The sequence below is a fragment of the Eleutherodactylus coqui genome, chromosome 3 (genome assembly GCF_035609145.1).
Source record: "Eleutherodactylus coqui strain aEleCoq1 chromosome 3, aEleCoq1.hap1, whole genome shotgun sequence".
NCBI classification, from domain to species: Eukaryota; Metazoa; Chordata; class Amphibia; order Anura; family Eleutherodactylidae; genus Eleutherodactylus; species Eleutherodactylus coqui.
This window is the reverse complement of record NC_089839.1, coordinates 42,518,485-42,535,843: the sequence shown is the minus strand read 5'-3', so window position 1 is coordinate 42,535,843 and position 17,359 is coordinate 42,518,485. Positions and strand designations below refer to the sequence as shown.

The 17,359-nt window shown below is 44.3% G+C and overlaps 1 protein-coding gene across 1 annotated transcript in view; it reads left to right on the top strand.

The window, feature by feature from the left end:
• Positions 1–4,273, top strand: part of STON1 (stonin 1) — an 85,182-nt gene extending 80,909 nt beyond the window's left edge. Inside the window, exon 4 of the mRNA XM_066595522.1 lies at positions 3,943–4,273. Within this exon, the coding sequence (XP_066451619.1) occupies positions 3,943–4,017 (75 nt within the window). The 3' untranslated portion in view covers positions 4,018–4,273. The remainder of the gene's footprint in view (positions 1–3,942) is intronic.
• Positions 4,274–17,359: the final 13,086 nt, after the last annotated feature.

Sequence of the window (17,359 nt, the reverse complement as noted above, 5' to 3'; positions counted from 1 at the left end):
AATTTGGAAAATGCCAGGGTCATCTAGTCTTGGGCAGCGCTTTACAGTATGAGTAAACCAGTTCTATGCTATAGTCTGGTGAAGAGCATGCAGCCGATAGCGGTGACACGGAGTATATCAGTCCGTCATTTGTGGTTGGGGATCATCCACCTGTGACTGGTTGCTACCTGAACCTGGCGGGGATTGAACCTACAACCTTCAGGTTGTTAGCGAGAGCTTAGGACTGCATTTCTGCTGCCTTGGCACTCTTTGTCACACGAGGCTCTATTGATCTCATTATATTGTTCTGGGGAATACTCACTAGTAGTTATGTAATAGGAGTCATTTAAGGTAAAACATTACATTACTAGAAGTTCTCCTGGCTGGTAGCGAAGTGAACGACCGGCCTGACAAAATGTAACAGTGGGAGCGTACGGAAAACACGGCTCACCTAATGAAACAGTCACGAGAAACTTGCTTGAATCATCACTTTTTGAAAGATGATATCATTCGGCAAAACTGCTGGCGTTGAGAGTATTCAGTCTAAGCTGCTTAATGATGACCTAAAATGGGATGAAATATTAATGCTTAACCCTTTAGTAGCTTCCCAAAAGGTTTTTTACTCTAAGGAAACTTTTAACTTTACTTTATGGAATATACAGTAGAGGTGTCGTATCTGCACATTGCTTTATCAGTATTTTTAGGGAACCACCATTTATAATTTGCCTGGCAATAGACGGGAACATGTATAGAAGAATAATGTACTTCATGCTATGAAATATATGAACATTGGATATTAAGAGGACAGTCTGAGTCAGGTTGTAAGAGAGCTTGAAACCCTAGTAGCATAGTGCTATGGATGAATAAATGGACCAACCAGAAGGCCCCGTGGAGCACGGCCGAAATGTTGCCCATAAGAGTGATTTAAGTTTTCACCGTTTCAATTTATCCATTTGAAGGGCTGCAGAATTTTTTGTTTTTATGTGCCAATCCACTTACATAATGGCCCAATTAATGTCACTTTTTATCACAACCCAACTGGGGGTGTGAAAATGGATAACGCTTTCTGGCATTTTTCTTAACGCACCCATGAACTTTAATTGATGATTTTGATCTGTAAACCAAAATAGAATATGCTGCCATATTTTATTTTTTTTTAACATGCAACGTTGGTCCAAGCCCACTAAGCACCATTGCCATACGCTGCTCTCTGCCAGTAAGAAACTGCCTGCGGCTACTGCTATGGTTGTTAGTAAAGTACTTGTACATGTATGACACACGTTGTTTGTCCTTCTATGGGGCAGGATCAGGAGCCGAGCATGCTACCTACAGAGCAGGTGTTGACAGTCTTTGACAGCTGACACCTGGCCACGGCAGCCGTGAAAAGAGAAGGCTGATTGCAACTGTTGACTATTTAAATAAGTGTTTGAGGGTCCCAAATGGCTCACTTGAAATTATATCGCGGGTAGCCATTTGGGCCCTAAGGGCGCCATGAATGTTTTCCTAAGAAGCTGTGCCTGTGGCATGGCTTAATAGAATACCTGTCAAAATTCAATATACTGCAATATTGATGTATTGTAGTATATTGTGCAAGCTATAAAATAATCCCTAGTTCAAGTCCCCTTTGGGATTTTATTTGGAATTTTTGCGGAAATCTGCTACGGAGGCTCTGAATATTGATGTGAACAATAGCTCTCTCTCTTCCCCCCCCCCCCCTCCCCACACTCCCCTCTGCAACCCCCCGCTCACCCCCGGCGCCCCCCAAATCTTTTCGGCCAAGTAGTCAGTTACTCGGAAAAAGCGGTGCTCGAGTGCAAAAACACCCGAAAAGAGTACGTTCGCTCATCTCTAGAAGAGACCAATTGTTGGAGTTTTGGGAGATGAATGTTGTCCCATTCTTGTCTGATGTAGGGTTCTAGCTGCTCAACAGTTCCAGGTCTCCATTGCCTGATTTTTTGTTTCACAATGCGCCAAGTGTTTTTTTATTGGTAAAAGGTCTGGACTGCAGATTGCCAGTTCAGCACCCGGACTCCTCTTCTGTGAAGTCATGCTGCCTTGATGAATGAAGTATGTGGTTTAGCATTGTCTTGTTGATAGATGTATGGCCTTCCCTGAAAGAGATGTCTGCATGGGAGCATATGTTGTTCTAAAACCTCTATATACTATTCAGCATTGATGGTGCCTTTCAAGATCTGTAAGCTGCACATGCCATAGGCACTAATGCAACCCATACTAGAGATGCTGGCTTTTGAACTGTGCGCTGATAAGCTGGATGGTCCCTCTCCTCTTGAGTCCGCAGGACATGGGGTCCATGATTTCCAAAAGGAATTTCAAATTTTGATTCATCTTACCACAGAACAGTTTTCCAGTTTGCCTCAATCCATTTTAAAATTGGCTTTGGCCCAAAGAAGATACCAGCGTTTCCAGATTGTGCTGATATATGGCTGCTTCTTTGCATGATACAGCTTTAACCTCCATTTGTGGATTGTACATGGAAGTGTGTTCACAGTCAATGATTTCGGGAAGTATTCCAGAGCCCATGTAGTAATTTGCATTACAGAATCACGCCTGTTTTTAATGCAGTAATGCCTGATGACCCGTAGATCTTGAGCATTCAATAGTGACTGTCTGCCTTGTCCCTTATGCACATGCATATCTCCAGATTCTCTGAATCTTTTGATATGACGTACTGTAGATGGTGGGAAATTCAAGGTCTTTGCAATTTTACGTTGAACATTTTTTTGAAATTGTTCCTCAATTTTTAGTCATGGTTTTTCACAGATTGGTGAATCTCTCACATCTTTGCTTCTGAGAGACTCTGCCTCTCTAACATGTTCTTTTTAAGTAGTCAATTGACTTTGTAGAAAATTGACACTCCAGCTATTTTTTATTAGTACCTTTTACTTTTTCAGTAGAGATGAGCGAGTATACTCGCTAAGGCACATTACTCAAGTGAGTAGTGCCTTAGCCGAGTATCTCCCCGCTCATCTCTAAAGATTCGGGGTCCGGCGGCGGGGAGGAACGGAGGGGAGATCTCTCTCTCCCTCCCCCCCCCCCCCCCCCCGGCAACTCACCTGTCACCCGCAGCGGCCCCCGAATCTTTAGAGACGAGCGGGGAGATACTCGCTCGAGTAATGTGCCTTATCAAGTATACTCGCTCATCTCTATTTTTCAGCCTTTCGTTACCCCTCTCACGACTTTTTTGATGTATGTTGCTGCCATGAATTTCTAAAGGAGTTCATTTTTTAAAATTAAATGGGAAAAAATGTCTCCCTTTTCACCTTCTGATATGTGTTCGATGCTCTATTATGAATAAAATATGGTTTTATGAGACTTAGGCCGCCTGCACACGGGCGGAAATCCCACGGCGGGATTTCCCGCGGGATTTCCGCCACTGAAAGTTTGCATAGGAGTGCATTACAATACGCACTCCTATGCAGACGGCCGCAGTTTGGCCACGAGAAATCTCGCGCGGCAAACAAACCGCGACATGTCCTATTTTTGTGCGGGGCACGCACTCACCCGGCCGCCGGCTCCGGTCTGCGCATAGGCGCCGGCTGCGGGCACATGAAAGAGCTGGGGCCGCCAGGCGCGGGAGAGTACGCGCTCGTCTCTGCAGGCTCTCGGGTCGGGTCCCGCGGCGAGAATTCTCGCTGCCGGATCCGACCCGCCCGTGTGCAGGCGGCCTTAGAAAGCCATTGTATTTTTTCCCTTAACATTTATTTGGATTCTACAGTGTCCCAACTTTTTTGCAATTGGCGCTGTGCCTACATAATCCTGGGCACTGGGCCAAGCCTGTGTTGATTTGTATTTATTTTTGATCTTTGAGTAGATTTTCAAATTGTTCCGTCTCCCTTTGATTGGAGGACACTGGATAATCCTTGATCTTCTCATTGGGCCTTATGATAAAATTAGATTGTGTCACAGAGATTGTTGTTTACTTTGTTTTCCTTGTTCGTACAGGTGGAGATCGATAGAAAACGTATCCCCACGGATGGAGAAGACCTAGACAAGGCAAGAGAGTGCAGAACACAGTAAAAAAGTTGTAAAAAGTAAACCGAAAGCGGAGAGGTGCCTACTGAGGCTATACAATAAACATTCACCATTGATGTCTTACGTGTTCAGATGTAAAGAATCCTAGCAAAGTATATTCTTTATAGCAGAATATTTTTAATGACTTATTCTAATATACCTAAAGTACAATTTTAAGGACATTTATTTACACATTACACAAATCTGCATCAAATCTCATTGTTTTGGTGATTTGTTTGTACAACTTTCTCTTTGCTAATAAAACTGTAAGAATAAAGAATTAAAAAAAAAGTCCCCTGTTTTCTCTTTTTGGCAATTCTAAAGCTGTGCCAGCTGTTAATGAAGGTTTATGCTATGATGTCATACATAATGCATACCAGTACTTGTCAATGGTCCCCACCAACCAGCTGATTCCCGTGCCTACTGCCAGCGTGGACAACACTGGAAGCAGATAGTGCTGTCAGCTTCGCAGCAACCCACTTTGGTGCTACGGTACAGCTGCCATTGAACTAAATGGGAAGTGTGCCTGCAGTACCAAACCGGACCACTGCAATACGGACAGCGCCATCTGCTTCTAGTGCTGTCCAAAACTGACAGCAGTGCTGGAAATCCACTCCTTCACATCCTGACAATCAACTATAATTGAGCAGTCCTGAGGATAGTTCATCAATTGAAAAAGTCACAAACACATCTTAATTTGTTTTCATAAACTTGCCATCTCAGAATCAACCAACTGGAATGGAAAGTACTAACAGCTTAGTCAGTTGGGTCTTCATTTCAGAGGCTGGAGGCATAGTGTTCTTGACAAGCCAAAAAATTCTTGCAAAGATAGCTGGTGAGAACGTCAGACAATCCAGCAGATACAACATCTGGCGGGGTAGTAGAAATAAGTCTAGGTCCAGGGCTGTATTTGCCACTAGGCATTGGCGTATGTTACTGCACATTTGAAACGTCTAATTATTCTGAGTTCCAGATGTTTTTTCATGTGCAACTATGCAGCGTATCACGTATCTCTTAGAGTATTCTGCGCATCCCTATTGACTTCTATGGGGACTTTGGAGGAAAATGGAGCATGTTGCTTGTTTTTTTTTTCCGTGACCGAAGGAAAAATACAAGCATGTGCATGAGCCCATTGAAATCAAAGGGCTCTGTTCTTTGTGTGCGCAAATATGTCCGTGTGAAGGGGGCCTTGCTGTGATACTTTTAGGCGTCTGCTATTTTGATATTTCCATAAAAGCCTTCTGTTGCTTGTAAACCCTTATAACAAACACGTGTTTGTGCGTTTGTGTGTGCAGCCGCAGAGAATTATCGCCTTCCGCTAATTTTACGAAAATGCTAAAAATGTCCTTTCCTGTTCTTGAAGCAATTAGTATTGGCAGGTGTAACTAATTAGCAGAGAAGAGCTGTATTGTGACAGGTAGATAAAATTATCAGGCGCACCAGTTCTGCGCCTCGCAGGTGCTTCTAACCTCTGGGCTTAAGTCAAATGCAACAAATAAGATGATCAAAATTTCCCGTACAGTTCGTTGTGACAAATTAGCAGCAAAAAAAAAAAAAAATTGTGCCCACTCTTACGGAGGAAATTGCATCATGTGCAGAACTGCTTTCCTGGAGGGTAAAGTCTATTTTAATTTACTGTCAGTTAGTGTAACAATGTGTCGCTACTGTACAGGCAGCAGTGACTAGCAGGAGATAAAGCTTCATGATTGGAAGCAGGATGTCATATATTATCTCCTGGTGGATTAAATAGAATATGAGATGCGACAACCAAGTAACCTGAAGGATCAGGATGAGGCAAAAAAAACCTCCAAGGCGACCTATTGAAGAAGTTTTATTATTAGGGATGGAGTAGATGATTAATAGATCCTGTCTGGTATAATACCAATGTGTTTCAACAGTCGGCCACTCTATTGACTTATTACAGCCATATTTCTAACATGCAATCAAACATGACAGTCAATGAAGCCCAAATCAGTCCATATATTTGATGTGTTTAATCTCCAGCACACCTGGTGTAAATAATAAAGCCCTTGATTAGTTGCACCCGACGCTCGATCATTCATAGCCAATCAGTGAACAATCGAGCGCCGGGTGCTTTAGAATTTTCCCCGCTGTCATCTCCCTGCTCGGCTTTCAAATCCCCCACCATCAGCGCTGTGTAAGTAAGTGCTGTGATTGGATCGAGCGCCAGCTGTGATTGGCTGGCGCTCGATCCAATCACAGATATGTCAATGAAAATATTAAAAAGTTTATGGTTCTCGGAAAGTGTGGATGAAAAATCAAAAACAAAATTTTGGGTCTTCAAAGAATTAATGTGTCCTCCAGTGAGCAGTCATCAAATTCCCCTTATAGGAATATAGCCCGGTTTCACACAGCCAAAAAAATCACGGAATGTCCTATTTTTTGGCGTTACCTCGGAATGCTTTGTCAGGTTTCCATTAGGATCGCTACTTCCCTGAAGTGATACAAGGCGTTTTTGACACAGACGTCTCACCTCCATGGGGGAATCACATGAGCGCAATATTGGGCCGAGTTTCAAGGCCCAAAAGCGCACTCATCTGTGTGAAATTAGTGCGACTTTTCTTTCTTCCTATTAGGCTGTTTGCCTGAAGTTCACATTATGTGACAACTCTCTTATGTGACATATTAGGAGCTGTTTAGCTAAAGGGGATATCTATCCAGATCTTCTATGCAAGTTGGAAGTAATTTAGCAGAATCATTATACTTCTCTCTGTCTCCATATATTTTTGCTAGAAGACATTTAAATAATTATTTTTTTAACAGAGAACTTTATTTTAGTAGCTTCGAAATTAGGTTAAAATCTGTCAATTTGGAAATATTATTCTGTGCAGGATACAAGACACCTTCATTAGGGACCAGGAGTAATTTGTTCGAAGGAACTGAGAATAAATCCTTTTTGCCTGTTCGCCGCCGCAGACAGTCCATTTTATGTAGCCTCAGGAAAAAAAGAGCCGATTAGTTGAATATTGGTAACTTACACATTCTTCAATTTGGGTAGTGCTAATATTTGGTGTGGGTATACTGTAGGTTGAATATTTGACTAGGAAGGCATGGATGTGCTATATGTTGGTATGGTGCATGGGCCCCAGAACATGGATTGCAATTTTTGTGTTGTGGCCCCTGCAAAAGAGAGACAGTAAAATGCAATTGCGAAGTTGAAGACTAGCATGAGTAGCTTTCTGAGTCTTTTTAAGTGCCGTTGGACCGCTGCTATGGCTGAAGTAAGGAAAGCACACTCAAAATTGACTCCTCCGGCTACAATAGAAGTAGGTCACCCAGGAAGTCATCCAAAGTTATTTGCAAGACATGCAGGTACTGATCCACATTGGGTCTCCTTTCGCATAGGCCGTACTACCAGAATTTACCTTTTCTTACTTCAGTCATAGCAGTGGTCCTACAGCACTTGGAGAAATGGGGTAAGTGGATTTCTACTTCTCACATGATACTCTTCAACTTTGCAATTGGGTTTTACACCTCCTATAGCACTGGACCAGTCTTTTCAACTACACCTGAATATGCGCTAATTTAAGAATTTTCATCTGAGTGAGGGTGGTATGATGAACCTTGAACAAGGCTTTAACATACACTGTAGCAATGGTGATAATTTCCCCTTTTTAGTCCGGTAGGAGCTAGTTATAGCAGGTCACTTACCCTTCCCTCTTGGGGCATAAGCCACTGGGGCTCTACAGGCTGTGGTCTTACCTCTGATTTTGGAACGAGAGCAGCACATCTCCACTTTACATGGGCCCTGGTCCAGTCAGCAGCTGGCAGACTATCTAAGAACCACCTTTCACACCGGATGTGCTTGGCCTGGGTTGAGGTGGCTAGGAATGTACATCGGCTCAACATGATGCTCAACAAGAAACATGTTTTATTTAACAGAACAGGAACAATCTATGTTAGTGTGCTGCTCTTATAAAACAGAATGGGAACATCTCTGTAAATATGCAGCTTGGTGCTCGGGACCCTTCTTCCCAGTACCTGAGCAGGGTCAATAGCAGAAGTTAGCTACCTGAAGTACAAGAGCCTTGGCAGCTTCATCATACCTGGGTACACCTCTCCAATTCACTTTGATGGACCAATACTCCATGGTCGCTTTGCAGCTCAAGAGGCGTCAGGCTCAGACTTCTTCGACACAACAAGGTGCAACCTGCGAATACAGCTGCTGTACACCACTGCTTCATTCTGACGGTGCCACTCCAAAATGGCGCTGTTGCCGTTTCTGCTTCCGATAACCCAAGGATCTCTCCAACTCTTAAAGCAACAATACCTAAACCAATATATAAACCAGCGTAAAATATATAGCAGATAAAGCATTTAACAAGAGGGGGAATACTCCATGTTACAGAGTCATAACGAATAGTCCTCAAACAAATCCCTTAAGGCACAAACATATGTATTTCTATATATAGAAATCCCTTATTTCTTATGGGGAGTCTTTGCCCTCCATTCACTGACCTAAGTTTCTCCCAGATTCGCTCCCAAGGATTCCTCTCCGTCTCAGGAGTCTTTCACAATGCCTCATTAACACATACTTGTCTATTGCACCCAAAGCATGACTGGGCTACTAGCGTAATCTCAGCTCTCCAGTCACAATGATGAAGGGGTCTCTCTCTTCATTACCAGCCACTACCATCTATATGTCAACTACTACTACTTTAATAAACTACTATATCGCCCCAGGTCATACTACACGCATAATATACATTACAATTCCCACAATGGCAGAGAACCATGTAGGTTGCCACTAGTAACATAATATGTATACTAGGGATCCCACCCTACCTTGACCAGCATTGAGTTCAAAAATTTCTTTTTGGAGAGTGTTTGATTACTATGGCCTTTTGACTGTCACTTATGTATTTTCCTCTTTTTTTATGGCCTCTAAACATATTACTGCCTCTCCTTTCCTTCTCCTAGTTTTCTCTATTTCCTTCCATCATCAAAGGTAGTTACTAATTTGTCCTCACCTCTAAGGCTGCTTTTACAGTAGTGGCTGGCCCCATGAGCTTCTTGGCCCCATAACATTGTTATGCCTGCTACAGGAGTGGTCATGATTGTAGGGATATCGAATGGTACAGGTTGGGGTGTCCACTTCTCCTCCAGAGAAGGCTGGGGAGACAGTCTTGTCTGGGAGTAGGAGACTTACCTCTATCTGAGCCATATTATGGGAGTCTTGGAGGCCTTATGTTGACATTGACATCAAAGGCCCTCATGTGAGGGTCCTTGTCACTGCAGATCGATGTTCGGCTTGGACTAGCTCTCATAGTAAAAACTCCTGGGTTCTGAAGAGCACTGTAGTCTCCTCAGGAAAGTAATAAAACATTGCGATGGTGAATAAACTTTAATGCAGAATAACTGTAGAACAACAAATAGGAGTGTGCATGGAATTGAGCAACAGGATCTATAGCCCAAGATTCATTTCTTTTACACAGCATGTTCAAAAACTAATTTCCCATGTACTGGGGATCCTCTACAGTCAAAATAAGTAGTCCTTTAAGTTCTTATGAAGTGTGAATGTTCTGATAGCCGCCTGGGTTCTGTGTTAGCATACTCTAGGCCTACCAGACCTACCACGAGAAGTGGTCTTCCAACAGCAGACAGAACAGGGAGCGAGGAGGACAATCTTTATCAGCCCAAAGGGCACTTAGTGCCATTAGGTGCCTCACCAACACCTGTAGGAAAAAGGACTCTCACTACTCTTCTCTTCAGTGGAGATCCTCCGCACACACCCTATCTTACTGAGTTCCAGCTCACTCTGCCTACTTCTGGTATCGGTCCGTGGTATCCCGCCAGAGCCAGCCACTCCCTAAGCCTCACGCAAGAGACAGGAACATATATATATAGATATATAAACACTGTAACTACAGAACAAAAAATCAAGCACCCTTTTTATATGATGAGTCCAAAGTGGTGGACCGCCATCTATTAACTACTGATGGCCTTTCCAGGTAATCAGTGAAAAAAGCCCAGACTACCCCTTTAATTTTCTTTAAGAGTTGATGTCAGACTATTCCCCTGTGAGGCTGTTTAACATCTGCATATTTGATGTTCAGAAATGGTACATACGGTGCTCTCCAATATTTAGACAGACGCACTAAGCATCTGTATTTTCCTGGAGTTGTAAGAGACAGGCAAGTTTTTTTTTTCCGCGAGTCACATTGCTACAGTAAGCGGCGCCTGCCAAACTGATGGAGAGAAATTAGACTCTAAAGTACATACTTTCTTGTCAGCTTAATTTTGCTTGGAGACCAATGTGCCTGGGGATTGCTCTCATCGTATTTAGTATTCACACTCTTGCCTTATCAAGTGTACGTTAGATGGTTAGTGAAAAAAGCTATCAAAGTAAGAACAGGCACTTTATCAAGCAAACAATAAGTGATTGGCATGAACAATGTGGTAATAACCAGGCTTTGTTACACAGAAATTAGCCTGGCGCTTGGATAAGTGAGTGGGCGGGAGACACTTTCATAAACTGCATATTATTTCCTTCATTAACAGGAGATATGGGTGTTAACCAGTCTTCAATTTCATCACCGGATAAATGGGAAATCGTGTAAAACAAGGACTCATTCAGGGTAGAGCAGGCTGCAATAGTAGCGGGAACTCTCAAGAGCTTCTATGGAAGTAATAGGAATGCAGTACCGCAGGGTCAACTCTTGTAGAGTTCTGCATACAGTACATTCCACATTTTGGAGCTTAGGTCGTGGGATAGGCAGTGGCAGAACTGTTTGCACAGGGGCCCAGGTGGTTTTGGGGGGCCTAGTGCCACCCACTGACTCATAGTGGCGCCTACGGCTGATTGAGTGTGCAGCCAGTGTGTGCAATGTCGTGCCCAAAGCCCACCGGGCGCACCCACAGCAGGGAACAGAACAGGAGGCATTGTAAGGTTATATCTTACCACCAGTAGCTGCATTCTACCAAAACAGAATGTGATGGGGCAGAGGAGGGTCATATACTTACCATATGATTGACCTACCACCTCTTCCCAAACCGGATAGGTGCTGTGCTGTGCTGCCTGGTGGTGGGTCAGGTATATGCGGAATACATAGTACATTTTTGTGAGGGCCCTGAGGTGTAGGGACCTCAAGCAGGTCGTTTGATGAGGGCCTGCTGGATTCCAATGGCCATCTGCATAAGTCCCAGGGTCATCAGCAACTGGGTGAAGTGGGCCCTTTTGCAAGGGTGCAGCAGCTCACCAATAGGAGGCCATCGACCAGTGAAAACAGTGACAGTCCAGGCTTCTTCCATGCTTGGCAACAGATTCCAAGATTGGCTTTCAATTCCCAGTCATTGTTACAAGGCTTGTATAAAGAGTCTAGCATTGACTTGCAGAAATGCTGCCTTCTAATAGGTGGCGCTACAGAGGTATTGTTCCATCTCCCGTATTGGCAGCAAACTTTATTAACTGCCTTTCTGAGCCTCTGTATTAGCAAGAAGGGGAGCAGGGGAAACTCATGTAGGTTAGACTTGAGAGGACTCCACAAGGTCTTTTTCTTCTCCTAGTTTTCTCTATTTCCTTCCATCATCAAAGGTAGTTACTAATTTGTCCTCACCTCTACGGCTGCTTTTACAGTAGGGGTTGGCCTACTAACCAGCCAGCGAAGCTCATGTAGGTTAGACTTGAGAGGACTCCACAAGGTCTTTTTCTCGAAGATGCTTGACTCGAAGGCATTTCCGGATGTGATCATGGAACCCATCAAGACGTCACCACCAGTAGCTGTGTGATGGCTCAGACCTGTGTGAAGCAGCTAGATACAGGACTTCCACCCACACACAATAGACTCTGGCAAAAGTTAGGTGTTTTTATATGTCACGCCCAGACTTCCAGCAACCAATTAACAATTAGAGAAACTAAATATAAAAATAATACAGCAGAAGTGTAATTTCTCCACTTGGCCACTGGATCCTAGGCACACACTTCAACTAAAACAAAGTGTTGCATTTCTAGTAACCCCCAACACTACTCCGCTCAGGGGGGATACCAGGGGACCCCACTAAATGTTTTTTCTTGCCATATTTTCTAATAACAAAGTGCCTTTCATAACAGAAGCAACTAAAGTATCTCATTACAGCACCAACCACAGTGCCTCCCACTAAACCATTGCGTGCCTATAAATACTGCAGTGTGTCATCTCAACGATAGGAAGATCGCAGGTTCAAGTCCCCTAGCAGGCGTAAAAAAAAGTTCAAAATAATCTTTTTTCGTGCACTTTTCTCTTTTTGTTTAAAAAAATAATAATTAAAAAAAGCCATGCTTGGTATTGCAGCACACCAAATATATGGCTTTTAAATGTGGAGATGAAAATCACAAAAAATTATTGAGTCCTTAGGTCCAGAAATAGGCCGTGTCGTCAAAGGGTTAATCTCCAGTACATCTTGCCCAATGTCAATGGAAATGCTTTGCAAACTTTCAGCCTCGGAATGCTCATAAAAGCATCTGCAATGTGTTTTGATTCTATTAACTTTTTGAAATTCACTATTTTTGTATTTTTAATTAAAAAAATAGGTAAAAAAAAAGAACAGAAAAAGTCTAAGCAGAAAAATTTGGATGATTTATTTCTTCTAATAAATGTACACAAATGCAGTTCTGGGTAATTTCCCATAATCCCGTATCATAAGAGAGTAGACTGCAGATGAAAGTAAAGATAATAACTGCTAAGTTCCGCGGCATTAGCGCTGCCACAATGCTCCGTGTTGTAAGATGCGGCTGTATTATTTCTGCCTCTTGACAAGTGGAGATCTCAGCGCTAGGAATTATTTTCGGACCTATGCACCAAACATGATATAATGGAAATCAACATGCGGTGTAAGCCGGCCAATCGAGGCAACTGGCAAAGGCAATCTTTCATGATTAGTGTGACCGGAATTCTCCCAGCTATAATGAGAAAACAATAAAAAGCTATAGATTTCATCTGGCGAATCCTGATATAACCTTAAACGCATAAATAATCATAAAGCGTGTTATTTAGAAGCGCTGCAGGCCGGCAAATGGAAGTTACAATTATACAGTATACAGATAAGAGACAGATGGGGAAGAGAGGGGTGTCATTCCAATAATCCAGCATTCTCAGGGCAACTGAGGTGCCAGATAATTAGATATTTTGGATTATCAGAATGCTTACATAAATGTATATATATATACAGTGCAAAAGTTTTAGGCTGGTGCATCGCATTAATATTTGGTGTGATCACCCTTTATCTTCAAAACAGCATCAGTTCCTCTAGGTACACTTGCACACCTTTTTTGAAGGTGCTCGGCAGGAAGTTTGTTCCAAACATCTTGGAGAACTAAGCACAGATCTTCTATAGATGTTGGCTTGCTCAAATCCTTCTGTTTCTTTATTTCAGACAGACTGTATAATGTTGATATCAGCGCTGTATCAGCACTTCCAGGACTCCTTGTTCTTCTTTATGCTGAAGATAAAACGAGAAGTCTTCAAACAGAGGCTGGACAGACTCTGTCTGCGATGATTTAGTGATCCTGCACTGAGCAAGGGGTTGGACCCCATGACCCTGGAAGCCCCTTCTAACTCTATGATTCTAACGCACGGGCAGAACCACTCCTAAGAAATGGCGTCAGGCTTGCCTCACCATGTGCAGAATGTGGAGCCATTACTGTAGCGGGAGCCACTTGAAGAGCTAACTTGGTCCGTCCTTTACCCCCACCACTACCACGACTACCGCCACATCCCCTAGAATTAAATAGATAACGAAGCTCACCCATGGATATACTGACAAAGAAGGCAGACTGGGATACTAACACCTCAATGAGTGTTTTACATGTTGTCCGTCTAATACAGATTGTCTAAAAACAGGTTTATTTTGATCATAGTTGGACTGAAATAAAATAGTGAAACATTTCCCAGAACACTGCCCTCTATGGGTGCAACTAGGAGAAAATCCAATGATGCCACCAAGTGATTAAGCTCTGGTCTGGAGTCTTTGGTTGGATGGATCTTCATAGACAGAATAAGATGATGCAGAAACCTGTCAGATAAATCCATGATGTTCTATAAATGAGACTTGTCCATCGGAATAATTGTATAGAACTGAGAAGGAGGACAGAACTGTTATTACTTGTACAGTCTAAGTGATGAGCAGAGAAGACTCCATACTAATGGTGGCTGTCACACGGAGGCATTACCGCAGTAGTGGAACAATATACTGTTCCTTATTGTAGGAACCCCAAGATGTACGCGCCATTTCCTAGACAGAAAGTGCAGCACGTGTTATACAATTACGGATAAGGCAATTGTGCTCGTTCAATTGGACATTAAGGCTAGCTCCACATGGGGAATTGCGATTTTGTCGCTGCACAATTGCGTTCCTTACCAGTGATTTTTAAGTGTCAGCACTGCTTTTTCTTGCAAAAAATTGCTGCTTGCCAATTTTTATTGCGCAATTTTGCTGTCGTTCTTTTAGCGCGGAAGCCAATAGGACTTTCTAATGTTAAAATCGCAAGTTCATAGGATGTGATGTGGAGAGGCGTGGCTTGCAGATGGCGGGATAAGACGCTCCTCAGACGAGCTCCCGCGTCCCTCACCTTAAACTGCACTCGGAGGCACCACTGAGCAGTGAAAGGCGACCGCCCGACACCCCATGGGCAAGAGGAGGCTCCCGCGCTCGCAGTCCTGGACTCCGATGAGACGCGGAGGCGCCCTGGAGCGACTTCTGAGCAGCGGGGGTGAGACCGCCGGTGGAGACAAGATGGAGTGAGTCCCAAGACAGCACTGAGCCGGCTAACTACCCCGGAGCTCGGGAGGAGAAGCAGGGGGGCCGGAACAAGTCATGCACAGGCTCTCCAGCACAGAGAGAAAGCCCACAGCCCCACAGAGAGAGAAGGAACGACCAGCAGGAGACAGGCAGAGATCCAGAGGGCACAGTGAGTAACCCTGGCAGCAGCCCCTGCATGCAGCAGAGCTCACCACTGCACACACTACAGTCACCCACAGCTGATGGGAGTAGTAGTCCCCACTGGCCCCCCTCACAAGCATCAAGCACAGCCAGCAGCCCAGTACATATGGAAGGAAGGGGCCCCATTGACAAAATAAATGAGGAGACATGGAAGAGCCGGATCATGGACATCCCCACAAAAAAAAGATCTTGATCAATTTTTCCTGAGACTAGAAGCATCCAACAAAAAAACCCTAGAAAGCATCCACCAGGATATGCAACATTTAGGTCATCGCATACTACAAGTTGAGGAGACGCAAGAGAACACGGCAGCCATTTTGGAAACACATAGGAAGGCAATTCAGGCACAAGCTGACCAAATCTCCAGCATCATTATGCATTTAGATGACTTAGAAAACAGAAACAGGCGAAATAATCTGAGGATCAGGGGTCTGCTGGAGGAAGTGGAGGGGCAACACCTTGACTCATGGGCGCAGTCCTTTTTTCAACAGCTACTTAATCGTAAAGCAGAGGACCGCATTGAAATTGACCGAATCCATAGGGTGCTTGGCCCCAGGGCCACTGACCCAAACAGGCCAAGGGACATTATCTGTCCCTTTCTATAGAGACAAAGATGCGATCTTAGGTAAGGCCAGAGAGAAAGGGGACTTACAATACGAAGGAAGACCAATAATCCTACTACAGGATCTCGCACGCCACACATTAAGAATGAGAGGAGCCCTCAGACCCCTGCTGACAGCCCTGAAAGCTAAAGGGATCCCGTACAGATGGGGATTCCCTTTCTCATTAACAGCCAACAAAGACGGGAAGACGGCGGTGTGTCGGTCCGCAGGCGACGTCCCCAACTTTCTGGGTACCTTCCAACTACCCATGGTGGCAATACCGGACTGGCCCATGGTACCTACAGTTCTGGCCCCCACAGCGCAAGAACAATGGCAGACCGAACGCGCCAAAGCCCGACGAGAGAAACCATCTCCCAAGAACACCTGAGCACCCCGCAGACCACCGCAAAAAAGATTACTGCCTCCGCAAGACCAAGCACATGCCTACCCGATGATAGAAATGGAACCAACTGGTTAGAGCCCCGCAACCGCATAAAAAGTATGCGGAGAGTCATCACAAGGGACTGACCAACGGTTGTTTCTGCTTGGCCCCCAGGAATTTGTAGGAGCCCAACCTGCTTGCCATAGAGCGGATACTTAGCGACATGGGTGGGCGAGGGATCGCCTCAATTTCTACAAGGACAGAGACTAGTTCATATGGTTATTTCATTAATGTTTACGTTCTACTTTTTGGTGCCTCTAATGCTTTAACCCAAGGCCCTAGAAAAGGGCCAGTATCAAACCGATAAAGGTTGTGTTGTGGGGGGGATGTAGGGGGCCCAAGTCTGTCCTGACCGATGCCGCCGCGTTCCACACACAGGGCGACCAATTGCTTCGTGAGCGAATACTGGTACTTGCTGACCAGTAGCTCTCCCTGACTGCAGACACAGCAGCTATACTCTGCGCAAGGGCACATCTTTACGGCTCTTACCTTCGAACTTTTCTTTCTCCCCAAGGCTATAACCCTCTCATGTCTACAATCTATGCACCCCCTTCACCTTTCCACACTGACCTGTCTACCCTAAACTTCCCTGCCTCAGAGTCCCACCTTTCATATGACATAGGATGATGGCTAATATTACCTTTTGTACCTTTAACGCTAGGGGTCTGAATGGGCCTGCCAAGAGAGGACAGATTATGGATCACCTACATCGTAAGCAGACTATGATCGTCTTCCTACAGGAGACGCATTTTCAGGAATCGAAAATACCTAACTGCAAGTATCGACACTATACGACATGGTACCACAGCCCACACCCAGATAAGAAGGCGGGCGGCACATCCATAGCGATCCACAAACGGCTACCTCACAAACTACTAGACACGGAGATAGATAAAAAAGGAAGATTCATATTTTTAAAAATTCAAGTAGATAATGAAATTCTAACGATGGCAAATGTTTACTTTCCAAAACAGGAACAGAAGCGTTTTGGAGTCCGAGTGCTGGGGGCCCTGGCGATTTTTGTGGGTGGATCTTCCATCATTCTCGGCGGAGACGTTAATTTGGCTATGGACCCGATGAGGGACACCTCCAGGGGTAAGTCGGGGATCCCCCCCACAGCACTACACAGAATCAGATCAGAATTAGCCAACCTCAAACTGATAGATTTATGGAGGGTCTTACATCCAGGGGAGAAGGACTTCAGCTTTCATTCCCTGGCCCATAATAGCTATCACAGGTTAGACTATTTATTCATTTTGCACAAATTATTAGATAGAACACCAACGTCAACTATGGGCTCCTTCATATGGTCTGACCATGCTCCGGTCTGGGGATCACTGGTTAGGAGACAAACGGGTGACACAAA